Here is a 27,658-nt window from a genome sequence, read left to right on the forward strand (position 1 = left end):
CCAAATAAATGTAAGTTTTAGTAATTTCATACTCTAATTGGAATAAATGTTAGATGTTTAGATTTTTTAATCATTTTAGTTCAGAGTTCTTATTATTTACTTTTTGTTTCGTTTGTATTTCTACTTTCAAAATTAGTTAAACTGCATCTTCTAAAACAACACCACCATCACAAGAATAAGAAGCCTCTTCATCTCAAAGTTTAGTTTAAAAAAATGTTTGGGAAAGAATGATATAGATTGGACACATTGTAAAATGGGAGAAAATCTCTTGTCTATATCTATTGTGTGTTGAGTTTGAAAATCTATGAGAATAATTCAAAAAATCTCCAAAATAATTTGTGCAAATAATTCGTATCAACAGACGTCCATATGAATTGAATGTAGCGTAGAAAAAGACTTTAAATAAAATCAGATTGTGATAAATGATAAGGTAAAATGCAATAAATAATATTAGACGAAATAAAGATAAAATTACATGTTCCGTTTAAGGAAGCAAAAAGACTAAAAAAAAGTGAACACAGACGCATACATGTTTCTCGCTCAACTGTTTTGCTATTTGACTTATGTACTTCAGTGATATGGAGAGTATGTATGAAATTTTGCGGCATTTGATTTCATGTATAAGTCTGCTATTTATTCTATTTACGAAGTAACCATCGACGACAGTTATGATCACTGCGGACTACTGTGTTTACTCCATGTTCAATCTTCAAGTTCCCACTAGTGTGCTTATGTGTGTGCTTACGTGTCTTCCAAGTTCTTGAGATTCTAGACATATTTCCAGATCTGGGGAGATCCTTCAAACCACGTCTTGCTGTGTCGATAGCTCGGTTGACCCTTCGTCTTTGGTCTATCGACGATTTATCATTAATGCTCCTTTAAAAAAACTTCATTAATACTTTCTCACAGTAAATGTCTTTCATTGGAATTCTTTGTTCTAGTAGCTGAAAATCCAAGTGTAACATAAGCCCCCCAAAATAACCATTACACCAGTATATATAGATTAAATATATCGTTTAAAGATTACTACTCTCATTACCGTTTAACGTTTTTAAAATATGTTAATAGTCTAATAGAAGCAACCTTAGGATTAAACCAATGGTCCAACTCATCACAATTCATTTAAACACAAAATTCAATCAAATAATTCATCTATAATTAGTGTTTAATAAGAACTGATTAGCTATAGTTAATTAATAATTGATTATGTTAATCTATTTGATTAATTAAATAATTAACCTAACATCTTACCCTTATAAAAATGGATAGATTTGAATCTTGTTTATTGGTTAAATTTTTCTATTTTGACATTGTATCATCTTAGTCTCACAAGACACTAATTAATAAAATATTAAGTAGAAGAGAGGGTGAAAATTATATGAAAAAATAATCAAGTTTATCTCTTTCCAACAGAGAGCATCTTCAGGTAGAGGAAGGATTGTGTATTCACTTTGTTGATATGACCGAATGTTGAAAGGATCATCTTGGACCTGAGAGTTCATCTGGCTGGATATGTGAAGTTGAATCGACTATCATCCAATTTGCATTAGGGTGATGCATGTGGTTGTTGTTAAAATCTTGTCGATACGTCTTTTCTTTCTGCCATTGCTCCCATTTTTCTGCCAAACCATCACCTTCTAGCATTCTCACCACCTCAGACATCTTTGGTCTTTCCATCGGCGACCCTTGTGTGCATAGTAAAGCCACTTGGATTAACTTCTCTACCTCATCATCATCATAATTTCCCGTTAATTCTGCATCTACAAGTGTTTCCAACTTCTTGTCTTTGAGAAGTCCTTTAACCTGGATTCACAACAATGTTAGACAGTTGCCAAGGATGACCTAAATGAGGGGTTACAGAACTCTAGTTACTAATGCTAGCAAGAAACAAATAAGTGCCCCTCAATATGCAATGGATAGTAATACACTAAACAATGATGCTTAAGCGTATAGAATATTGCGAAGAGATTAATGCATAATGCATCGCAAGGTTAACAAAAATTGTTCAAGTACTAATGATATATTCGAAGTTAATAACACCTACCCAATCAAGCAACATCACATCATCATCATTGGCAAGTCGTGCTAGATCAAAAGCCCTCTGTCCAGTTATTAGTTCAAGAAGCATCACACCGTATCCAAAAACATCAGTCTTTTCTGAAGACTTTCCAGTTGACAGGTACTCCGGTGCTATATGCCCAATCGTACCACGGACAGCTGTAGTAACATGGGTATCTTTATAATCCATAAGCTTTGCTAAACCGAAATCTCCAACAACTGCTTCGAAATCCTCATCCAACAATATATTTGCAGCTTTCACATCACGATGAATAATCTTAGGGTCACAATGGTCATGCAAGTAAGCAAGCCCCCTAGCAGATCCCAGCGCAATATTTTTTCGCCTAGGCCACTCAAGTGGCGGAACAGAATCATTACGTTCTACAACAACAGTAAGATTTTTCATCAGTAAGAACACTTATTTGCATTTTAAAATTTGAGCTATTTATGTTTTTTTTTTCATCTTCTGTTTAGCTGCTAGAGTACATCTAAGAAAAACAAATTATAATTTTTTAATGATAAATAAAAATTAACCAGAAACAAGTTTGACATTTAACACCAACATTTCCAATATTTATGCCAGAAAAGGATATGAGAGAAAAGATGGAGAACCTCGTAAACATGATGCTACACTTCCATTGGCCATGAAAGGATACACAAGCAAGCGTTCAGTAGATGTCATGCAAAAACCACGAAGCCGGAGCAAATTACGATGCACAGCCATGCTGATCATTTCAACTTCTGTTTGAAATTGCAGCTCCCCGCCTTGTGTACGTTCCTCTTTAAGTCTTTTTACTGCTACAAGACTGCCATCAACTAAACGTCCTTTATAAACCTTTCCAAATCCACCTCTACCTAGAATGTGTTTGTTACTGAAGTTATCTGTCGCTACTAGCAGCTCACGTAGAGAAAACCTTTTAAGCTGACCAAGGTGAACTTCAGGATCTTCCTCAGCTGCCGCAATAAAAGACAGACAAAATGTTGGTTCAAAAGTAATTAACTATATAATATAGCATTTATGAGCAAGTGTGCCGTCTTTTCCATTATCTAACTAACCAGGAACGTCAAAGAAATGAGCACGTGGTTTTCTTTTTCGCCAATAAGTAAGTGCAATTGCAGGGGCAGCAAACAACAGAGCAGCACCAGCAGCAACTCCTCCAGCAATAGCTCCAGTATTACTGCTACCTGAAAAAAGGATTAACAGTTTAATTAAAATTGTAACTCTATTCAACTGATTGGAAAAAAAGTCACGTTCAATACAATTATGTTTTCTCTAAAAAATTAAACCATGAGGCACACCGTCCCTTTCCATAATTACAGAGTAAACATTTGGAAAAGCCATAGAGTCAATGACTATCAATCGTTTAAACAACGGAAATAATGGTAGGGGAGATAAAGGTTAGAGGCAGATTCAAAACATGGCAAAGTACATAAAAAATGTAAAACTTGTTTGACATGGTGATGACCCTTGCTTAATAACTCAAACTTTTCGGTAACATGTTTTTTTTTAATATAACATCAATATCAAGTTGACCTAGTTTGGTTGTTTTATCCTGTCTTAAAATTAAAATTTGAAAAAAAAATGAATTTGGTTTCAATTTCAAAAAGTTTTGAGCATGCTAGTGTCATATTCTGAATTGAAAGCTTTCAGTTCAAGTTATTCTTTAACAATTTAAAATCATTGTCAGCAAAAAAAAGACATCAATGAACCTGAAGAGGCTGGTGACAATGGAGGAGTTGGCACAGGAACGATTCTCGGTTGTGTCAAGCGAGGATTATTTTTATAACTGTAAAGTGGAACACAAAACATTAGCAAAATTTCAGATCATCTGTCAAACAATAAGACATAGATATCAATATAAGTATTTGCACTGACCTGACAGGGGTAAACAATGAAAACGAACCAGTCACTGGAACATCCCCTTCTAGATTGTTGTTTGAGAGATCACTGTTTTTGAAGATGGCTGTTGTGTCACAAATACAAATCTACTTTTAACTCATGGAAAATCTAAATAAAGGTGTAACACTCACAGAACTTGCAGCGAAGAAACATTTGTCAAAGACAAGGGAATGCGGCCCGTCAGGGTGTTATTATTGAGACGCCTATTTTGGAGGGCAAGATGAATAAGTTTGTTATAATACAACTGATAAAGTGGAGTAATAAATCATGATAGGAAACTAGCTACTAAACACACTAAAAAAGAAAGAAAGGTGGATACCAAAATTCTACTATGCAAAGTAAAATTATCAAAAATCGAAATTATATCCCACTCAAGGCATAACTGATACAGTCATAAATTTAAGTCTTAGTTCCAAGTGTATGAATGAATTAGATAATCATATTAGAAATTTGTATGCATCGGGTAGAGCAAATTCATTTTTCTATATTTAAGCTTTGCTAAAAATATAATGTTCATGTTGTAAAGGCTACAGAATCTACCACATTTTTGGGTAGCACGAAAAAGGATGTTGAAGAAGGTCATGGAAGAATATTTTTTGAAACAAACATAAATAAATTTTGCAGATCAAAGATATGAGGATAATGAAAGTATGTCATACAGGAAACGCAGTTTTTGAAGCTTGCCCAATGTATTAGGTATAGTACCGCTCATATTGTTCAAGTAAAGATCCAAACTCTCCAAGTTTACCAAATTTCCTAGCTCTTCTGGGATTTTACCTGTTATATTATTATTATAAAGTTCCCTGGCATTGAAAAGAGAAGAAAGCTCAGACTTGTGCAAACAAAAAAGTCCTACAAATAATTGAATGATGACAGGTCACATTATTTTATTGAGCTTAATCTACTCAGAAACAGTTAAAATGTACTCAACAATATCACACATGATTCACAACTTACAAGTACTGCAAATTTGGGAGATCGCCAAGGTTTGAAACCAGTGTACCAGAAAGTGCCGCATTTCCAAGATCACTATCCAAATGCAACAAAAAATATTAAAATAACGATTCACTACGGGGACAAGCATTCATAAAAACTATGTGTAAAACACATATTAACTTACACACGGGTCACGCTGCTATCAACATTGCATGTAACATGAAACCACGTGCAGGGATTGACAAGGGTAGAATCCCAGCTTTGAAGAACATTGTTAGGATCCTGCAAGTTGTTCTTCAATGCATTCAGTGCATCACCTGTGCTAAAAAGAACCAATTTCAGTTGCAAACATTTTTAATATTAACTTGTGATTTGTGGAGTAGGAGTTCGCATCCAAGGTGCAATGTGAGCATACACCTAAATACTAGGCCAACTAATATAAATGAAACAAACGATAACAAAGAAAGCATTTTTCACAAGAACAAACCATATTGAAAATCCGTTATCTGATATAATAATGAAGTCCTATACAATATAGGCTGTCAAATGCAACCTACGACTATGTCACGAAGTATCATCATCATCATCATCATCATCATCGCAAATTACAATGTGTGGAGTAGGAGTTTGCATCCAAGTTACAATGTGAAATAGTGTAAGATTCAAGATCATTAACAAGAACAACCCATATTGAAAAGCCATTATAGGATATAATTATGAAGTTCCTATACAGTATAAACTGTCAAACCCAGCCTATGACTATGTCACGAAGTATTATCATCCTCATCATTGCGAATTCCGTTCATCCGCGAATTCTCTAGGCTCAGGACTAAGCAGTAACCACTAAACAAACAATAAACAGACTAATCTAGGTAGTGATGCAGAACACCATCATAATATATGAAACATATGATCCTATATTTCTAGCAAAAATATAACAGGTACAGCATATTTGGGTTGAAATATTATAAAAGCTACTCCAATTCTACTATGAAGTCATCTCTAATTCTTCGATAAATAACATATAAACAATTAAAATGTTGAAAGAGTAAAGAGAAACATAAGCACACACCTTCTGGATTGGAAGAGGCTTTAAGCAGCAAATGAAGCACCAAAATTGCCCAAAAAAGAAAAGAAGCTTTAGAAGAAGATGAAGTCATTCTTTCCTTCATCTTTATTCAACTACAACAAAACACCTTCATAATGATTCATTCATAACAAAACACAAACCTTCTTTTCATCAAGCTCCACAACATTTTGACTTGTTGACCCAACCAAAAATCGTCACTGAAGTTAATATAGTTTAATTATGACTTTTCTTTGTTTAATTTTTAAGCACATGTTCATTAACTAAATATAATATATAAAGGCCAATATTAATTGAATGCAGTAATTTCTCATAAAGATAAAAAACTATTTTATTTACTTAGCTCAAAAAATATTATTTTTTCAACACATGTTTATATTTTGAAATTGTTTAACACTTTCCATAAAATCATAATAGAAATAATGAAATGTGATTGGAAATAGAAAGTGAAATGAAGATACGGTCAAAGATGTACGTACCCTTGTAGGAAGAAAGATCACTTTTGCAAATTGATTCTGAACCGTTAGATTTGGATTCTATGTATGAAGTTACGGTGGTGCATCGTGTGTATCTGAACTTTTTCTCTCTCGAACTTTTCTCTTCGCGGGCAAGCATGGATTCCGGCAGAGAATTGCAAAACCTAATCTCTCATCTGCCTCCATCAGCTTTGATTCAGAAATCGAAGAGACGCTATTTTTTAATGCCAATAGCGATGAAGTTTCAGCCAATCGAGTCGAAGAGGATTAAGCCGATTGCTAAAGCGTCTCTCCGATCGGCGGCGACGAGCGATTGGGAGGAGAGAGAGAGAGAGAGCGTGGGTTATGATCTCGTGTGACAAGCTCATTGTAAGATCCTGTGACCTTTCTTAATCCAACGGTTTTGATGCGCCACCGTCAGAAAGAAGCTTCAAACTTTGAATTGAAATAAATAAACCAAATAGTAGTATTTTTTTGGTATAGTAAATAGATTGTGCTACTAACAATCTTTAGAACCAAATCCTTATAGTACTCGTACAGTGGCAGTGTCCGAATTGATGAACTCTTTCTCCCTCTTCTCTTTTCTAATTTTGATTATATATCACACTTGCATCCACCACAAATGCATGGTAGAATTTGATTGTAATTGGCCAATTCATCTCAGAACAATTTCAATTTCAATTTAATAGTTAGTATCATCATCCATTATTGGCTAAATGATAGATTCCAAACTGAACTTGAAAAGTAGATTCCATTATCTTTCAAACATATATTTGCACAGAAAGTCCAATTCTAACGATTAGAAAGACAAAATCTTAGCAACCCCCTCAGATACTACTCACTTCCAAGTCCCAAGAAGAAGAAAAAAACTGAAATACAATACATTACAATACTTATCATCTGAAAGACCAAGTAGAAGAGATGGGAAAAGCATGTGTGCAAATCATGAAGTTTATCTTTTTCAGACAGACTAAGGATTGTTTATTCACATGTCGATATGATAGAATCTTCAAAGGGATCATCTAGGACCTGAGACTTCATCTGGCATCCACTTCGCATTAGGGTGACGCATGTCGTTGTTGTTAAAATCATGTAGATAGATCTCTTCTTTCAGACAAACCATCACCTTCTAGCATTCTCACAACCTCAGACATCTTTGGTCTTTCCACATGGGACTCTTGTGTGCATAGTAAAGCCACTTGGATTAACTGCTCTACCTCATTGAAATCATAATTTCCCCTTAACTCTGCATCTACAAGTGTTTCTAACTTTTTATCCTTGAGAAGTCCTTTAACCTGGATTCAAAACAATGCCAGACAGTTGCCAAAAACGATTAGTCATTTGTTCAAGTACTAATGACATGTTTAAAGTTAATAACATACCCAATCAAGCAACATCATATCATCATCATTGGCAAGACGTGCTAGATCGAAAGCTCTCTGTCCAGTTATTAGTTCAAGAAGCATCACACCGTATCCAAAAACACCCGTCTTTTCTGAAGACTTTCCGGTTGACAGGTACTCAGGTGCTATATGCCCAAGGGTACCACAAACAGCAGTAGTAACATGTGTATCTTTGTAATCCATAAGCTTTGCTAAACCGAAATCTCCAACAACTGCTTCAAATTTCTCATCCAACAATATATTTGTAGCTTTCACACCACGATGAATAATCTTAGGGTCACAATGATCATGCAAGTAAACAAGCCCCCTGGCAGATCCCAGCGCAATATTCTTCCGAATTGGCCACTCAAGCTGCAGATCAGATTCACTACGTTCTACAACAACATAATCAATATACATAGACACAGTTTTAGTTTGAAATTCAACTGTAAATGCACCCATTGCATTTAAGAATTTGAACTATCTAGGAAATACTAATTGTTATTTTTTTTCAATAACAAATAAAAATAAGGATATATGAGTGAAAAGATAGGGCACCTCGTAAATATGATGCTACATGCAAAAACCACGTAGCCGGAGCAAATTGCGATGCACAGCCATACTGATCATTTCGACTTCTGTTTGAAATTGCAGCTGCCCACCATGTGTCAGTTCCTGTTTAAGTCTTTTTACTGCTACAAGGGTCCCATCAGCTAAACGGCCTTTATAAACCTTTCCGAATCCACCTCTGCCTATAATGTTTTTGTTATTGAACTTATCTGTCGCTACTAGCAGCTCACGCAAGGAAAACCTCTTAGGCAGACCAAGGTGAACTTCAGGATTATCCTCACCTGCCGTGGTAAAAGACAGGCTAAATGTTGGTAAAAGACAGGCTAAAAGACGAGGATTATTTTGATAACTGTAAATTGGAACGCATGGCATTAGCAAATTTTCATGTCATCTGTGAACAATTAGACAAAGATATGAACATAGTTATTTGTACTGACTTGACTGAGGTAAATGATGAAAATGAACCATTCACTTGAACATCCCCTTCTAGATTGTTGTTAGAGAGATCACTGTACTCCGATATGGCGGTTGTGTCAATTTACACATGGAAATATGTGATTCTAGTGTAAATAAAAATCTGGTTTGAATTCTTTAAAAAAACTACTTTGACTATAACTAATGGCAAATCTGAATAAAGGAGTAACACTCACAGAACTTGCAGCGTTGAAACATTTGTCAAAGACACAGGAATGTGGCCGGTCAAAGTGTTATTATTTAGACGCCTGTTTTTGAGTAATAAAGCATGATAGGCAACTAGTTATCAAATGTGTAAAAAATTGGGTAGATAAAAAAATTCTACTATGCAAAGTGAAACTGTCAAAAATGAAAATTATATCTTCCTCAAGGCATAACTAATTCATTAAAAAATTCTATTAGGTAACTAGCATATTCCTTTTTGTAGAAAGAAAATAATCAATCAGATGCACTGCAATATGTATTGTAGTGACCTTCATATTTATATTAATAAGTTAAAAGAGTAATACATAACAAAGAAAAAAGGGTTAAGCTCATATACTTAATACTAAATCCTGGTAATATAATATTATAATATAACTCTTAATACTGAGGAGCATACATATTAATCATGTTCAGTTTATTACAAATGAAATCACCATGCACCCCATCAATGCCTTTGTAAACAAATCTATTGGTTGATCTTCTATCATAACATAGGAAGTAGATATGAAATTTTCTTAAACCTTCTCTCTCTGATAAAGTGACAGTCTACCTCAATGTGTTTTGTTCTTTCATAAAAGACCGGATTTTATGCAATGGTAGTCGGATTATCACACCACAATTTCATAGGACACTTATTCCCAAATCCCATCTCATCCAACATTTGTCTTATCCATATTAATTCACAAGTAGTTTGACACATAGCCTTGTATTTTGCTTCTGCGCTTGATCTTGCAACCACATTTTGTTTTTTACTTTTTCAGGATATCAAATCACCTCCGAAGAACACAATATCCTGTGGTAGACTTCCTATCCACCGGACATCCTGCTCAATTTGAATCAGAAAAAGCCTCCACCGAAAGCTCGTGTTTGGCTAATGCATCCACCACTTGATTGGCTACTAAGAGGATATGTATCCAACAAATACTACCTTGACCTTTGTGAATGTGGTAGATTTTTGCAACTAGAGCATAAGACGCATGGGATCGACAACACCCATTTGTTAAGAAGGAAACATCTGTTTGGGAGTTGGTATATACATTAATAATTCTAAACCTTCTACTCCAAGAAATTTGAAGGCCATAATAGATCCCCACAACTCTGCATAAAAAATATTACAAGCTCCCACCTTGACAGAAAACCCACAAGAAGTCTCGCTTGATCTTTTCTTCTGCTCTGCATCGATAACCTTCATTTTCCCTTCTACCTCTGATATTTCTCTTATGACCTACAACCAACAAAAACGGCGCCATTTTGTTAGTTGTAATTTTAAGTGTCGGGTTTTTGTTATCGTATCCACAGGGATTGTAAGATATCACCGTCGTTCGATGGTTGTATTAATTCTAGCTTTAGGTAACAATAGGGTTTAGGTTGTTGTCACGTTATCTTGCATAAAAATGTAATAAAATGCGGTAAAAGTTATGGTTTGAATATTTGAGAAATATTGCCAAAGTTAGGGTTCAACGATCACTTTGCATGTATTTGTTCGGTCAACAATCTTATAAACTCCTTTAGATGATAAATTATTTCACAAAGTCCTCCCAATGTGTTTCTCTCGAACACACATTGTGAGTTTTCCCATTTTGATCGATTGTTTATCTCTAACACAACCTATCAAAATGACAACTTTTTGGTTCAACCTTATGGTGAACAAAATCATTCATTACTATCTCTAGCTAACAAACAAGATTGGATGAAAACCTAGGTTAAGAGTTGTTAAACATCTCTCGATCATAAACCAACACAAAGAGTTTTGAATAAGAACAAAGTTTTCATCATATATTCACCATTAAAGAGTTTACACATGAAGATCCTTACATTTACACACAAAGCTAATGATCATCTACATCTAACCTTGACAAATGGAGGACTTAACTACTCATTTTCATGGTAGCTTGGTCGGCAAGTTTCGGAAGAAGGTTGATCAACATCCGAGTCGAATAATCGAGATTGGATGGGAATCCACCTTCTTTTTGTAAAAGATGGTTAAGAGATGAAGAGAAATGAAATTTAGGGCACAAAAGCTTCTAAGAACAATGCTGTAAAAATATCTAGAAAAAGTGCAAAAGTATGAAAAAACTAGGTATGACTCCAAAAAGTGGCACTTGCTACTTATAGAGCTGTACTGGGCTGTCATGCTCGCTAGGCGAGCAGAATGGCTCGCCTAGCGAGGGTCTAATTGAGGCACCAGCGCCCAGAGAAACAGCCTATCTCAGACTGTCATGTTCGCCTAGCGAACAAAACCTTCGCCTAGCGTAGGGCACGCTTCAACCCTCGCTCCAGCGAGGTTGAGAGGTTTGGCTACTGGAATCCTCGCTGGGATCTCGCTGATGGCTCGCCTAGCGAGTGAGTGCTGGCTGCGCTTTTCACCAAGTCTGGACGCGCTCGCTGCAACGTTCGCTGGAAGCTCGCCTAGCGAGTCCTTCGCTACAGCTCTCGCCTAGCGAGCAAGCTGATGAATGCATCTTCTCTTTGGTTCCTTTGCCAACTTTCTTGTGTCTTCATTTTCAATTATTTCATGCCTTCTTCCTGCACAATAACACACAAATCAAAGGTACCAAGATCGTTTATCAATGTATTGCATTTCATCTAAAACAAAGGTGGTTTTGACAATTTAGCAAGGAAATGGAGTGAAAGATACCCATATTTGATAGCTCAAATAAGCACTTTTGGGTATCTAACAACTCTCCCCAACTAGATTCTTGCTTGTCCTCAAGCAAAGTATGCCTCTTGAAGAACAAGAGGATTTGCTTTAAGAAAATGGTTTCTCCGAAGTTGGATAAAACGGCTCAAACACAAGCGAATCAGCATATACAAGTTTCCAACGGTTCGAATAAAATAATACACAAGAACTAAAACTTAATAGCTATGCGAAATATTTATCTATCTACAACAATATTATTCTGAATGAATCACCCTATCTCTCCTCTTCGAATAAGGAATGAAGAATTTACGCGTTTGCAACCGCGGGAATAATCTCACTCTCTAACAAATAATGAAGAAATCAATTCGATTCATACAATGTCTAACAATTATAAATGGTAATGTGGAAGCACGAAGATCACTAAGGGCTTTTCGGTTGAAGCTTGGTCAGGTTAACAAACAAGGGTCATTTCTAAGGTCATTGAAAACGAAATTGCCGATGCAAAAGAGACATTCACTGTACACATATTCACACATCTCGACTTCGTTCCATTTGTTTCTTATTTGAAACCTTCACAACTCTTATTTCACAACTCAATTTTTATTTTTCACTATTTTTCTTCCAAGCAAGCATTCATTTTCATTCTTTCTATTTTTGTTCTTTTCTTTCACATCATATTTACAAAACAGATGTTTCTTTTCTATATTTTTATTTTCAATGCTTGCTCGGTTTTTCATTTTTTTTTTCAAGAGTTGTGGTACTTACCGATTCTCCCCAACTTATTTCTTACTCACCCTAAGTGAATGCTCTTAACTTTTTACGGCAAAAGAACAATAATCAAGATTTTCCGGGTTGTAAAAAAAAGATTTTTGAAATCTCGCTTTATTTCAAGCTGAGATTCAACTGTTTAAGCTCAAAGGGGTTAACGAATACTCTCTCTGCTCACAGGTAAGTTGTATTTGGATGTATTTGTGCTCGATAGAAAACAAGTGCCTTGATCATTTCTAATTGCTTCCACATATTCACAATAATAAAAGACAAAGCATGAATCAAATGCATCAACAAAACTTATTAGAATCCAGCATTTAAGTGTACAATGGAGGTTTCCTCACAATTTGTGGTTTTAAGTTCTAGATGAAACATTCATTCAATTATGTTGCAAAAAGACAATATTCAATTTACCAAAAAGAGTAAAGTTCTTAATGCATTCTAAAATTCTAGCCAGAGGTAACCATGTACCTTAGCCTTATTCACTTGTTTATTCTTATCATTGTCATCCAAGCTCGGATGCACCTTCATTGGGTACTTCTTTGAGGAGCAACCAATCTAGAAGGTTTGTCACTCAATCAACCAAAAATTTATTAAACAAACAAAATTAAAAACATAAATAAATAACATTACTGAAAATTTAAATTTGTTCATGGGGGACAAAACACCCCAAAAGTACAAAGCCAACATCAAAATACAGAATTCTGGAAATAAAATAGAAATAAACGTAAAATGAAAAATACAAAAACTTAACCCTCTAAGGGCTCAGAATCCTCCTCGCTACCGGCTTCAGAACCGGTAGCCTCATCATCATCATCATCATCAGCTGCAGCACCCGAAGACGCACCAGCGCCCGCCCCTTCACCATACACAGGCCTGTCCACAGGGCAGTTGGCGTTAAGCAGAAACTGCTCACGCGTCATCAAGGCATGAGCACCACTTCCCTGCAGCTGTAACCGCTGCATAGAGTCGTGCATATCTATCATGGCACGCTGGGTTGCTGCCATCCATTCAAAACTGTAATCACACACAGCTTGCAGGTAGGGATCTGGTCCAGGAGTAGAAGTACCAGGACCATCAGAAGCCCGGGTACTCTCTGCAGCTGCACTGCCTCTGGCATTGTTGGCCCTGCAATATTTGGCCACATACCTGTCATCAATGGGCGACAGGATCCTTACCTGACCCCTTGAGGGTAGTCTCACCCTCGCCTGAATGCACAAACTCATGATTAAGCACGGGAAAGCTAGGGGACAATTCACACGAGCCCCCGACTTTAGCCCGCTCTCAATCACGGACTTAAGCTCATTAGCGATAATCTTCGCCACATCGATCTGGACGTTTGTGAGGATACAATGGACCAAATGTGCCACTGGGATCGGCACTGTAGAAGTGTGGGACTTTGGTTGGATGTTTGTCAGCACCATCAGCAGAATCAGTTGAGCCAAGGGAGTCATGTCCTCCCTATGATACCTCATGGGAACCCCAGATGGGTTCAGCTCAACAGATTTCCCTCTTAATAGCAGGGCGGCAGAAATGGCTTCAACATCCCGGTGAAGCCGTAAGTCTGTATGGTTTGTGTCCCTCTCTTCGGATCCCAGCTGGAGCGGTTCACCTAGGACTCGGTTAATGGCATCCCGATCAAACGCAACGGGACGGCCGGCCACTCGAGATTTCCAAGTAAACGGCTCGTCATCATCCGGTAGTGCGTTCGCATAGAACTCACGTACCGTTGCAATATCATAGTGCTCGAGTGGGGAAATTAACCGATCCCACTTCTTTGTGTCAATCAACCCGGCGAATGCTCTGTTTGTGCCTTGGGGGTTGATGAGGAATCGCTTCTCCGGAAGAATTTTCCGTTTTTCCAAAGCAATGTACCTGGCGGCCTGCTTCGGGCCGACAAACTTATTGGTATCAAATTGGATAGGTACAGACCGGGAAGTGTTTCCTCCCTTCCTCTTCTTTGAATTTCCAGACCTTGATTCCATCTGCAAAATATAAAAGGAAACAACACACACCAAACAGATTAGACAGCAAAACCAAAATTTAAAGAACTGTCATGCTCGCTGCTGCTTCGCCTAGCGAAGTGGCAGCGAACGCTCGCCCCTGGTTCGCCTAGCGAGTGCTAGCGAACCTTACGTTCCAACCTAGGAGTAACTATTACCATAACCAAGGTTATGGAGGTGGTTCTTCTAGCCGTCAAAACCCTCCCCAAAATCCTTATATACCTCAACAACCGCCGGTCGTAACTTCTAAGTTGGAAGACACATTGACGCAATTCATGCAAATGTCAATGGCAAATCAAAAAAGCAATGACGCGGCCATAAAAAATCTCGAGACTCAAGTTGGGCAACTTGCTAAGCAACTCGCGGAACAACAAACCGGTCCTTCCTTTTCGGCAAATACGCAAACAAATCCTAAGGAGCATTGTAAGGCGGTCAGAACGAGAAGTGGGAAGGAGTTTATGAGTGAGAATAACAAAAGAGTTGAGAGTGAACAAAGAGAGAAAAAGAAAGAAAATGAGGAGGAAATATTGGAGGAAAATGTTGATGGTGAAGTAGGGGAGTGGAGTAAGGAGGAAGAAGTTGAAAATAACGAAAAGAATGGTGAAGTTGAAAAGAAAAAAGTGTGGAGATTGAGAAAAATACAATTGATGAAGTAAGGGGGGAGGAAGTGAAAAAGCCTAGATGGAGGAGTGCTAGAGTTGCAAAGGGAAAGGAGGTAGTGAGCACTACTCCAATCCAAAACCTACCTTATCCTCATGCCCCGTCCAAAAGAGAGAATGAACGGCATTACACCCGGTTCATGGATATTTTTAAACAATTACAAATAAACATTCCGTTTGCCGAAGCCTTGGAGCAAATGCCCAAGTATGCCAAGTTCATGAAGGACATACTTACAAAAAAGCGGAGGTATACGGAACCGGAGACCATCGTCCTTGATGCGAGGTGTAGTGCCATTATTCAAAGGACGCTTCCAAAAAAAGAGGTTGATCCGGGAAGAGTTACTTTGCCAGTTAAAATTGGAGATATCTATGTCGGGAAGGGACTAATTGACTTGGGGTCGAGCATTAATCTTATACCTTTGTCTATTATAAAGAGGCTTGGCAACATCGAAATTAAGTCCATCCGAATGACGTTGCAATTGGCGGATAAGTCGACAACCCATCCTCATGGGGTAGCCCAAGATGTTTTGGTTAAAGTCGACAAATTCTTTTTCCCGATCGATTTTATTGTTATTGATATGGAAGAAGATGATGATGCTCCGCTCATCTTGGGCCGACCATTCATGAAGACCGCGCGAATGATGATAGATGTTGATGACGGTTTAATGAAGGTGAGAGTCCAAAATGAGGAAGTAACATTCGATCTATTCGAAGCAATGAAGCACTAAAAAGATAGAAATGATAGCTTTCGCATCGATGTGACCGAAGACGCTATTTTGGAAGTTTCAAAGCATATTCATGAGATATCTCCTATGGAGTTAGCTCTTGACGACTCATTGGAGGTTTTCACCGTTGAAGAAGAGCTAGCTCTTGAGGAATGCTTAAAGGAACTTGATAGTTTAGACGACCTACAACCGTGGGAAGTAGAGGAAGAAGACTTGAAGAAGGAGGTTATTGACGAAAAAGCGCCTATTGAATTGAAAATACTACCCTCTACTTTGAAATATGTATTCCTAGATGAGACCGAGGCAAAGTCGGTCATCATAAGCAACCTTTTGACAAATGAAGAAGAAGCCCGTCTGATCACCGTGCTAAAAACAAATCAAGAAGCCATGGGTTGGACTCTTTCCGATCTAAAAGGAATTAGTCCCTCCTATTGTATGCACAAGATTTTGATGGAAGAGGATTTCAAGCCGGTAGCTCAACCACAACTCCGCTTAAATCCTACCATGAAGGAGGTTGTTCGAAAGGAAGTTGTAAAGTTGTTGGATGCGGGGATGATTTACCCGATCTCGGATAGTCCGTGGGTTAGTCCTGTGCACGTGGTTCCGAAGAAGGGTGGAATTACCGTAATCCGAAATGACAAGGATGAATTGATCCCTACTAAAGTTGCAACGGGGTGGAGAATGTGTATTGATTATAGGCGGTTGAATACCGCGACTCGAAAGGACCATTTTCCACTCCCATTCATGGATCAAATGCTCGAAAGACTCTCGGGCCAACAATACTATTGTTTTTTGGACGGCTACTCCGGGTACAACCAAATTGCGGTTGACCCGGCTGATCATGAGAAGACGGCTTTCACGTGTCCGTTTGGAGTGTTCGCATACCGAAAAATGCCCTTTGGGCTGTGCAATGCACCGACGACTTTCCAACGATGTGTGCAAGCCATTTTTGCCGATCTGATAGAGAAAACAATGGAAGTCTTCATGGATGACTTCTCGGTATTTGGTGGGTCTTTTAGTCTATGCTTGACAAACTTGAAAACGGTGTTGGAAAGATGTGTGAAGACCAATTTGGTGCTTAATTGGGAGAAGTGTCACTTTATGGTGACCGAGGGGATCGTGCTAGGCCACAAAGTCTCTAGAAGGGGGCTTAAAGTGGATAGAGCTAAGGTTGAAGTGATAGAAAAATTACCTCCTCCGGTAAATGTGAAGGGCATCCGTAGCTTTTTGGGGCACGCCGGGTTCTATCGGCGTTTTATCAAGGACTTCTCAAAGGTGGCTAAGCCTTTGAGCAATTTGCTCGCTAAGGACCAGGTATTTCTCTTAACCGATGATTGTTTGCAAGCTTTTGAGACTTTAAAAGAAAAATTGGTTACCGCTCCAATAATAGTCGCTCCCAATTGGAATGAAAATTTTGAACTAATGTGTGATGCGAGCGACTACGCAGTTGGAGCGGTACTTGGCCAAAGAAAAGATAAAAAAATTCATGCGATACATTATGCAAGTAAGGTTCTTAACGAGGCTCAAATAAACTATGCCACCACGGAGAAAGAACTACTTGCAATAGTGTACGCGCTAGAAAAGTTTAGATCTTATCTTATAGGGTCTAAAGTCGTAGTGTATACCGACCACGCGGCGATTAAATATCTGCTCACCAAACCGGATTCGAAGCAAAGGCTCATCCATTGGATCCTCTTGTTACAAGAATTTGATGTGGAAATCGAAGACAAGAAGGGGTCGAAAAATTTGGTGGCGGATCATTTATCCCGCTTAGTGAATGTGGAGGTTACAACGTCTGAGAAGGAAATCCGGGAAGAATTTCCTGATGAAAAACTGTTTAAAGTTCAAGTTAGGCCGTGGTTTGCAGACTTTGCGAACCACAAGGCTAGTGGTTTTGTGCCTCCCGACCTAACTTCGAACCAAAAAAGGAAGTTTCTTTCGGATGCCAAGTATTATGTTTGGGATGACCCGTACTTGTTTAAGTTGGGTAATGTTAACCTATTAAGGAGATGCGTCACTGGCGATGAAGCGCAGAGCATCCTTTGGCATTGTCACAACTCGCCTTACGGCGGACACTATAATGGGGTGAGAACGGCCACTAAAATCCTCCAATCGGGATTTTATTGACCCACCATTTTCAAAGACGCACACACCCATGCGCAAAGTTGTGATAGTTGCTAGAGAAGCGGTGGGATAGGTAAGAGAGATGAGATGCCTCTCCAAAATATACAAGAAGTCGAAGTATTTGATTGTTGGGGCATCGATTTTGTAGGACCATTCCCGCCCTCTTATGGGAACGAGTATATGCTTGTCGCAGTTGACTACGTTTCTAAGTGGGTTGAGGCGATTGCCTCACCTCGGGAGGACGCGAAAACGGTGATAAATTTTTTGAAGAAAAACATATTTTCCCGTTTCGGAACCCCCGAGTGTTGATAAGTGACGGAGGGTCACACTTTTGTAATGCACCATTGGAAAGCATTTTAAAACATTACGGTGTATCACATAGGGTGACAACTCCGTATCACCCACAGGCGAATGGGCAAGCCGAGGTCTCTAATCGAGAGATTAAGAGAATTCTCGAAAAAACTGTGTCTAATTCAAAAAAGGAGTGGTCCCAAAAATTGGATGAGGCGTTATGGGCATACCGTACCGCCTTTAAAGCTCCAATTGGCCTAACTCCCTTTCAATTGGTGTTTGGTAAAACTTGCCATTTGTCGGTTGAATTGGAGCACAAAGCCTTGTGGGCCCTGAAATATTTAAATTTTGAAAATGAGTTGGCCGGTGACAAAAGGAAGGTGCAACTACTTGAGTTGGAAGAGATGCGCAATGCCGCATATCACTCAAGTTGGTTGTACAAAGAAAAGGCAAAAAAGTACCACGACAAGAAGCTCCGAAGCAAAGAATTTGTGCCCGGACAGTTTGTCCTATTGTTCAACTCCAGGTTGAAATTGTTTCCCGGGAAGTTGAAATCAAAATGGTCCGGGCCATTTCGGGTGAAAGAGGTGAAGGAGTACGGGGCTATTGTCATTGAAGACATGGACAAGAAAGATAGTTGGATCGTGAATGGCCAACGATTGAAAGTTTATCTCGGCGGTCATGTGGATCGCGAGAGCTGTGCAATTCCGTTGGATGCTCCTCTGTGAGCATCACACCGTCGAGCTTAGCCGACGTTAAACAAGCGCTTGTTGGGAGGCACCCCAACATTGTAAGTATTTACTGCTTTTTCTGTGTGTTGTGATGGGATTCGAAGTGCTAACACCTTGCTGAATGAACCTGAACTGCTGCCTTTGAAAAGGCAATTGCTGTCATGCTCGCTTGCTGCTCGCTAGGCGAGGCAGTAGCGAGCTGATTCGCTAGCTGCTCGCTAGGCGAAGCAGCAGCGAGCGCTGCATGACAACACTTATTAAAAATCTCAGCAGGGCACTCATTTTGGCCCAAACACAACTTTTCTGTTTTTCAACTCTGCTGAGGAAAATTTTAACTGAGCACTCTCCACACTCTCTCATTTTCATCTCTCTCACTAACACTCTATCCCTATTTGGAAGATTGCAAACCCTACTCCACTTCACATTTCAATCAATTCGTGTAACTAAGGTTTGCCCTACTACATTTTCTGTATGTTTGAACTCTGTTATTTCCGATTTGGATGTCAATTAGGATGAGTTGTGGTATGGGAAACTTTAGGTTTGCATGTGGGATTTTAGGTTTTGCAATTGGGGATTTTAGGTTTTGCAATTGGGGATTTTAGGTTTTGCATGTAAATGTGTAATCCCCAATAGCATAGAACGTTCGTTTAATTGATAAATCATTAGGTTCTGAAATTTAAACCATTAGAATGTGGGTTTTGGGAAAGATTCTCTGAAAATGCAGCAGAACCCAAAAACCCGTAAGGTTAGCTAGCACTCGCTAGGCGAACCAGGGGCGAGCGTTCGCTGCCACTTCGCTAGGCGAAGCAGCAGCGAGCATGACAGTTCTTTAAATTTTGGTTTTGCTGTCTAATCTGTTTGGTGTGTGTTGTTTCCTTTTATATTTTGCAGATGGAATCAAGGTCTGGAAATACAAAGAAGAGGAAGGGAGGAAACACTTCCTGGTCTGTACCTATCCAATTTGATAACGATAAGTTTGTCAGCCCGAAGCAGGCCGCCAGGTACATTGCTTTGGAAAAACGGAAAATTCTTCCGGAGAAGCGATTCCTCATCAACCCCCAAGGCACAAACAGAGCATTCACCGGGTTGATTGACACAAAGAAGTGGGATCGGTTAATTTCCCCACTCGAGCACTATGATATCGCAACGGTACGTGAGTTCTATGCGAACGCACTACCGGATGATGACGAGCCGTTTACTTGGAAATCTCGAGTGGCCGGCCGTCCCGTTGCGTTTGATCGGGATGCCATTAACCGAGTCCTAGGTGAACCGCTCCAGCTGGGAGCCGAAGAGAGGGACACATACCATACAGACTTATGGCTTCACCGGGATGTTGAAGCCATTTCTGCCGCCCTGCTATTAAGAGGGAAATCTGTTGAGCTGAACCCATCTGGGGTTCCCATGAGGTATCATAGGGAGGACATGACTCCCTTGGCTCAACTGATTCTGCTGATGGTGCTGACAAACATCCAACCAAAGTCCCACACTTCTACAGTGCCGATCCCAGTGGCACATTTGGTCCATTGTATCCTCACAAACGTCCAGATCGATGTGGCGAGGATTATCGCTAATGAGCTTAAGTCCGTGATTGAGAGCGGGCTAAAGTCGGGGGCTCGTGTGAATTGTCCCCTGGCTTTCCCGTGCTTAATCATGAGTTTGTGCATTCAGGCGAGGGTGAGACTACCCTCAAGGGGTCAGGTAAGGATCCCGTCGCCCATTGATGACAGGTACGTGGCCAAATATTGCAGGGCCAACAATGCCAGAGGCAGTGCAGCTGCAGAGAGTACCCGGGCTTCTGATGGTCCTGATACCTCTACTCCTGGACCAGATCCCTACCTGCAAGCTGTGTGCGATTACAGTTTTGAATGGATGGCGGCAACCCAGCGTGCCATGATAGATATGCACGACTCTATGCAGCGGTTACAGCTGCAGGGAAGTGGTGCTCATGCCTTGATGACGCGTGAGCAGTTTCTGTTTAATGCTAATTGGCCTGTGGACAGGCCTGTGTATGGTGAGGGGGCGGGCGCTGGTGCGTCTTCGGGTGCTGCAACTGATGATGATGATGATGATGAGGCTACCGGTTCTGAAGCCGGTAGCGAGGAGGATTCTGAGCCCTTAGAGGGTTAAGTTTTTGTATTTTTCATTTTACGTTTATTTCTATTGTATTTCCAGAATTCTGTATTTTGATGTTGGCTTTGTACTTTTGGGGTGTTTTGTCCCCCATGAACAAATTTAAATTTTCAGTAATGTTATTTATTTATGTTTTAAATTTTGTTTGTTTAATAAATTTTTGGTTGATTGAGTGGCAAACCTTCTAGATTGGTTGCTCCTCAAAGAAGTACCCAATGAAGATGCATCCGAGCTTGGATGGCAATGATAAGAATAAACAAGTGAATAAGGCTAAGGTATATGGTTACCTCCGGCTAGAATTTTAGAATGCATTAAGAACTTTACTCTTTTTGGTAAATTAAATATTGTCTTTTTGCAACATAATTGAATGAATGTTTCATCTAGAACTTAAAACCACAAATTGTGAGGAAACCTCCATTGTACACTTAAATGTTGGATTCTAATAAGTTTTGTTGATGCATTTGATTCATGCTTTGTCTTTTATTATTGTGAATATGTGGAAGCAATTAGAAATGATCAAGGCACTTGTTTTCTATCGAGCACAACTACATCCAAATACAACTTACCTGTGAGCAGAGAGAGTATTCGTTAACCCCTTTGAGCTTAAACAGTTGAATCTCAGCTTGAAATAAAGCGAGATTTCAAAAATCTTTTTTTTACAACCCGGAAAATCTTGATTATTGTTCTTTTGCCGTAAAAAGTTAAGAGCATTCACTTAGGGTGAGTAAGAAATAAGTTGGGGAGAATCGGTAAGTACCACAACTCTTGAAAAAAAAAATGAAAAATCGAGCAAGCATTGAAAATAAAAATATAGAAAAGAAACATCTGTTTTGTAAATATGATGTGAAAGAAAAGAACAAAATAGAAAGAATGAAAATGAATGCTTGCTTGGAAGAAAAATAGTGAAAAATAAAAATTGAGTTGTGAAATAAGAGTTGTGAAGGTTTCAAATAAGAAACAAATGGAACGAAGTCGAGATGTGTGAATATGTGTACAGTGAATGTCTCTTTTGCATCGGCAATTTCGTTTTCAATGGCCTTAGAAATGACCCTTGTTTGTTAACCTGACCAAGCTTCAACCGAAAAGCCCTTAGTGATCTTCGTGCTTCCACATTACCATTTATAATTGTTAGACATTGTATGAATCGAATTGATTTCTTCATTATTTGTTAGAGAGTGAGATTATTCCCGCGGTTGCAAACGCGTAAATTCTTCATTCCTTATTCGAAGAGGAGAGATAGGGTGATTCATTCAGAATAATATTGTTGTAGATAGATAAATATTTCGCATAGCTATTAAGTTTTAGTTCTTGTGTATTATTTTATTCGAACCGTTGGAAACTTGTATATGTTGATTCGCTTGTGTTTGAGCCGTTTTATCCAACTTCGGAGAAACCATTTTCTTAAAGCAAATCCTCTTGTCCTTCAAGAGGCATACTTTGCTTGAGGACAAGCAAGAATCTAGTTGGGGAGAGTTGTTAGATACCCAAAAGTGCTTATTTGAGCTATCAAATATGAGTATCTTTCACTCCATTTCCTTGCTAAATTGTCAAAACCACCTTTGTTTTAGATGAAATGCAATACATTGATAAACGATCTTGGTACCTTTGATTTGTGTGTTATTGTGCAGGAAGAAGGCATGAAATAATTGAAAATGAAGACACAAGAAAGTTGGCAAAGGAACCAAAGAGAAGATGCATTCATCAGCTTACTCGCTAGGCGAGAGCTGTAGCGAAGGACTCGCTAGGCGAGCTTCCAGCGAACGTTGCAGTGAGCGCGTCCAGACTTGGTGAAAAGCGCAGCCAGCACTCACTCGCTAGGCGAGCCATCAGCGAGATCCCAGCGAGGATTCCAGTAGCCAAACCTCTCAACCTCGCTGGAGCGAGGGTTGAAGCGTGCCCTACGCTAGGCGAAGGTTTTGTTCGCTAGGCGAACATGACAGTCTGAGATAGGTTGTTTCTCTGGGCGCAGGTGTCTCAATTAGACCCTCGCTAGGCGAGCCATTCTGCTCGCCTAGCGAGCATGACAGCCCAGTACAGCTCTATAAGTAGCAAGTGCCACTTTTTGGAGCCATACCTAGTTTTTCCATACTTTTGCACTTTTTCTAGATATTTTTACAGCATTGTTCTTAGAAGCTTTTGTGCCCTAAATTTCATTTCTCTTAACCATCTTTTACAAAAAGAAGGTGGATTCCCATCCAATCTCGATTATTCGACTCGGATGTTGATCAACCTTCTTCCGAAACTTGCCGACCAAGCTACCATGAAAATGAGTAGCTAAGTCCTCCATTTGTCAAGGTTAGATGTAGATAATCATTAGCTTTGTGTGTAAGTGTAAGGATCTTCATGTGTAAACTCTTTAATGGTGAATATATGATGAAAACTTTGTTCTTATTCAAAACTCTTTGTGTTGGTTTATGATCGAGAGATGTTTAACAACTCTTAACCTAGGTTTTCATCCAATCTTGTTTGTTAGCTAGAGATAGTAATGAATGATTTTGTTCACCATAAGGTTGAACCAAAAAGTTGTCATTTTGATAGGTTGTGTTAGAGATAAACAATCGATCAAAATGAGAAAACTCACAATGTGTGTTCGAGAGAAACACATTGGGAGGACTTTGTGAAATAATTTATCATCTAAAGGAGTTTATAAGATTGTTGACCGAACAAATACATGCAAAGTGATCGTTGAACCCTAACTTTGGCAATATTTCTCAAATATTCAAACCATAACTTTTACCGCATTTTATTACATTTTTATGCAAGATAACGTGACAACAACCTAAACCCTATTGTTACTTAAAGTTAGAATTAATACAACCATCGAACGGCGGTGATATCTTACAATCCCTGTGGATACGATAACAAAAACCCGACACTTAAAATTACAACCAACAAGTATGCATCTTCTTCTCCATCAACCACTCAAAATTCCATTTCCGGCATAGTGTACCACAAATCCAAAAAACATGCTATGATACCCGTTGATGGAAACTGGTGGTACCAATAATAATATACTGAAAAAAAACTGAATTTTATGTATGGAATTCATATACACACTATTGCCACTGTTTCTACCAAGATTCAAGAGCTTGGTTCTCTCCCACCCAAATAACCACTAAATAACTCCTTGATAACCAACTATGCCCTGTCATCTTTCTATTTATTCTTACTAACTGCCAACATATACAATTAATTAATACAACATAACTGCCACAAACTGACCATGTCAGTTTTGGTCGTCTCGGCCCCTTCTCCTATAATATTCCTTAATGGGAGGTCTAACACATACAAAACCCTAGCAGAGCTCACCATGTTTTTAATCTTTTCTTTATATTATAAGTTTTCATACAAGGGTCTTTATTACGATGATATATAGACAACATTAGTGTCCATTGTATTAGACCTTTAGTGTTTATATAAAGGATTTGGATCCTTGCCTTCAATCAAAACAAGTGTAAAAGGAGAGAGAAAATGTAAGAGAGATAGTGATAAATTAGTGAAAGAGATTGTTGGAGCGAAGTGTTGAGAGGATCCAATTTTGATAAACAAGTATTATGCTTAATTGGGAACATCTTTGAAAGACACAAATCGAGATGATCAAAACATATAACATATACTGTTAAGATTTCTTTCATCTGATTCAAGGGTGGAAAACCCTCATTATTAGTTGAGCCAATATACAATTTCATATTTACTAATTATTAGAAATACCTAAAATATTTCATTCAATTGGCATATAATCACACTATTGCATCACGACATAATAACCCGCAGCAGCAATAATGGAAACAAACAAGACTACTTTTTTAGGCATTCATGTTGATAAGTCGTGTTGTAGAGGCTACAAAAATCTACCACATTTTGCACCGGGAAACACAAAAAAAAAGGATGTTGAACAGGGCAAAGGAAGTAAAACAATTGAAAAAGACACAAACAAATTTTGCAGATTAAAGAAATGAGAGAATAATGAAAGTATATCTCACAGGAAACGTAGTTTTTGAAGCTTGCCCAATGTATTGGGTATAGTACCACTTATATTGTTCAAGTAAAGATCCAAGCTCACCAAATTTGCCAAACTTCCTAGCTCTTCTGGGATTTTACCTGTTATACTATTATTATAAAGTTCCCTGCCAATGAAAAAAGAAGAAAGTACAGCCTTGCACAAACAAAAAAAGTCCAACAAATAATTGAAAGGTGACAAATCACATTCATATAGTTTGTATGAAGATAACGCAAATAATATTATTATCAAGTAAGGTTTATGAAGATACCCTAAGTTTTCGTGATTTAGTTTTCAACAATAAAAGATGTGGGGGCAAACCCTCTCTTTAGAAGGTTTATAGTTTAATTTTGACTTTTCTTTGTTTTATCTGCATCAATAATATGAAGTTACGGTGTACTTTTTCTCTCACTAACTTTTCTCTTCTCCGGCAAGCATAGATTCCGGCAGACAATTGCAAAATCTAATCTCTCACCATCTTTCATCAGCCTTCATTCAGAAATGGAAGAGGTGCTCTTGTAATGTTAAAGCGTGTCTCCGATCGGCGGCAAAGAGCGATAAGCGACTAGGAGAAGAGAGAGAAAGAGAGTGTGGCTTACGATCTCATGTGACAACCTCATTGTAAGATCCTGTGACTTTTCTTAATCCAACGGCTCGGATGCGCTGCCCCCACAGAATTTTTTCAGATACATATTAAATTTTATTTGCAATCTAATATTTTTTTGTATTAAATTTTGTTTGAATTGAGAATATATTCAACCGATTTTTTTTAAATAAATCAATAATTTGAGTGGAACAATTTAGTGATCTGAAATATGGTATTATGAAAAAAAGAAAATAGATGACACCAAAATTAACTTTTATTTTTATATATTGTTATAGATTGTTCAAAACCATAAGAAGATTTAAATAAAATAAGAAAAAAAATGTTTCTCACAGTTTATTAAGCAAATAAACATAAACTTTAAAAGAGAGATATTAAGTGACATTGTTACTTAATAGAAAGGTCAACCATAATCAAAATCAGAATTCTCTATCATCTATCTACATGGACTGTTTATGTTTACTCAAATTTCTTTCTCAATTTTTTTATCTAATTTTGTTTACTTCTCATCTATGATGCCGCAACAACACTCTTTTCTCTATTATTGATGAATAGAACACAAACTATATGAAATAACATGGTTAAATAAATAGAAGAGATAAGACATAATAATATAACAACCATTTTTTCTTACACGGACTACATGAAATACCATGATTAAATAAGAAGAAGAGATAACATGATTAAACTGGATGAAACTATTATACTTACACATCATTCTTTTTTGATATGTAACTATCATCATTCTTTACGGATAGGATAATAGTTAATCTGAGAAACTTAAGTGGAAGCCCTACTTTATAGTACAAATGTTGAATTACATTTGGACCTTGAACCTTGACGTACATCCATGTCACCATAACTTAACATTTTTTTCTACCAGAATTTGATGGAGGGGACCAAATTGAATAACGGAACTGGAGTTAAGAGATTAACTTGTAATATTTTTTAGTTAAGGGACTAAAGTGAAACATTAAATTAAAACTCAATATACTCAAGAGTAACGCACTCCCAAGAGTTAAACAAACAACATAACCACTTATAAAACTTTTCCTCACATGTAAAGTTTCACCAGCAAACACTAAGGCAATTTTAAGTGAAAGAAATATTTTCTAGAGAGAGGGAGAGAAAAATTAAAGAGACAAATTCCAAAGAAAATGTAAATCGTTGAAAAGTAGAGCGAAATGAAGTGGATGTGAGCCTCCTTTGTATAGGAATTAGAAAAAAGCAAGAAGGTGACTAATTTTAAGCACAAAGCTCAAATCGATTGGCCAACTCATTTTTAATATGTGTGCGCGCATGTGTGCGTGTGCGTGTGCGTGTGCGTGTGTGTCGTCTTTCCAAGCTACTTTCTTAATTTTATAATACTCAGGTCACTCAGACAGATAGACATAAACTATTTGGAGAGCTTTCACACTTTATCTTAGGCTTCAAGATTCTTTGTTAGATTGCTTTTGATCATATAAGCACTTTGATCTTGAGTCTCCTTTTGTTGATGAGGCATGATATGTTTTTATGATTAGATTGTCATCTTAAAGGTTGAAAGATATTGTCATCAACTTTAATTATCGTTGTCGTCATTAAAACTTCAGATAAATCTTTTGTAGGATTTTTAACTTTATATCTACAAGCACATAGATCCACATCGGGCACGGTAGCACCAAAGGCTTCTGTGGCAGCAAGGACTTCATAATGAGTCGGAGACACATGAATTTGAGAAAACTATGTCAGAGACACATGAACCCGAGAAGACGATGCTTTAGCATCAAATGAAGTTTCTCCAACTACGGGTCACGAGGGTCTAACTTTCTCCTACGAACGGAAGCATGTTAGGTCATTCTACCATGTCTCATTTTTTGTTGGTTGTTCGCCATTTTTTCTATAATTAAATAAGA

At 38.1% G+C, this 27,658-nt stretch overlaps 1 protein-coding gene and 1 pseudogene across 2 annotated transcripts; both read right to left on the minus strand.

Annotated features, from left to right (window-relative positions):
• Positions 1–1,268: 1,268 nt before the first annotated feature.
• Positions 1,269–7,007, minus strand: LOC127084890 (BRASSINOSTEROID INSENSITIVE 1-associated receptor kinase 1). Of its 2 annotated transcripts, none has more exons than XM_051025414.1 (12): positions 6,461–7,007; positions 5,967–5,984; positions 5,079–5,211; positions 4,916–4,987; positions 4,618–4,761; positions 4,090–4,161; positions 3,935–4,006; positions 3,769–3,845; positions 3,115–3,243; positions 2,671–3,012; positions 2,045–2,439; positions 1,269–1,803 (listed from the first exon to the last, which is right to left on the minus strand). In XM_051025414.1, the coding sequence occupies exons 1-12, from the start codon at positions 6,594–6,596 to the stop codon at positions 1,480–1,482; spliced, it is 1,914 nt and encodes a 637-aa protein (XP_050881371.1). In that variant the 5' UTR covers positions 6,597–7,007; the 3' UTR covers positions 1,269–1,479. The 2 variants fall into 2 exon arrangements, with proteins under 2 accessions (XP_050881371.1, XP_050881378.1); XM_051025421.1 differs by having other exon boundaries at positions 5,967–6,076; positions 6,461–6,644.
• Positions 7,008–7,189: 182 nt separating this feature from the next.
• Positions 7,190–25,723, minus strand: LOC127084905 (BRASSINOSTEROID INSENSITIVE 1-associated receptor kinase 1-like; annotated as a pseudogene).
• Positions 25,724–27,658: the final 1,935 nt, after the last annotated feature.

This window comes from Lathyrus oleraceus, chromosome 1 (assembly GCF_024323335.1).
Source record: "Lathyrus oleraceus cultivar Zhongwan6 chromosome 1, CAAS_Psat_ZW6_1.0, whole genome shotgun sequence".
Taxonomy (NCBI): Eukaryota; Viridiplantae; Streptophyta; class Magnoliopsida; order Fabales; family Fabaceae; genus Lathyrus; species Lathyrus oleraceus.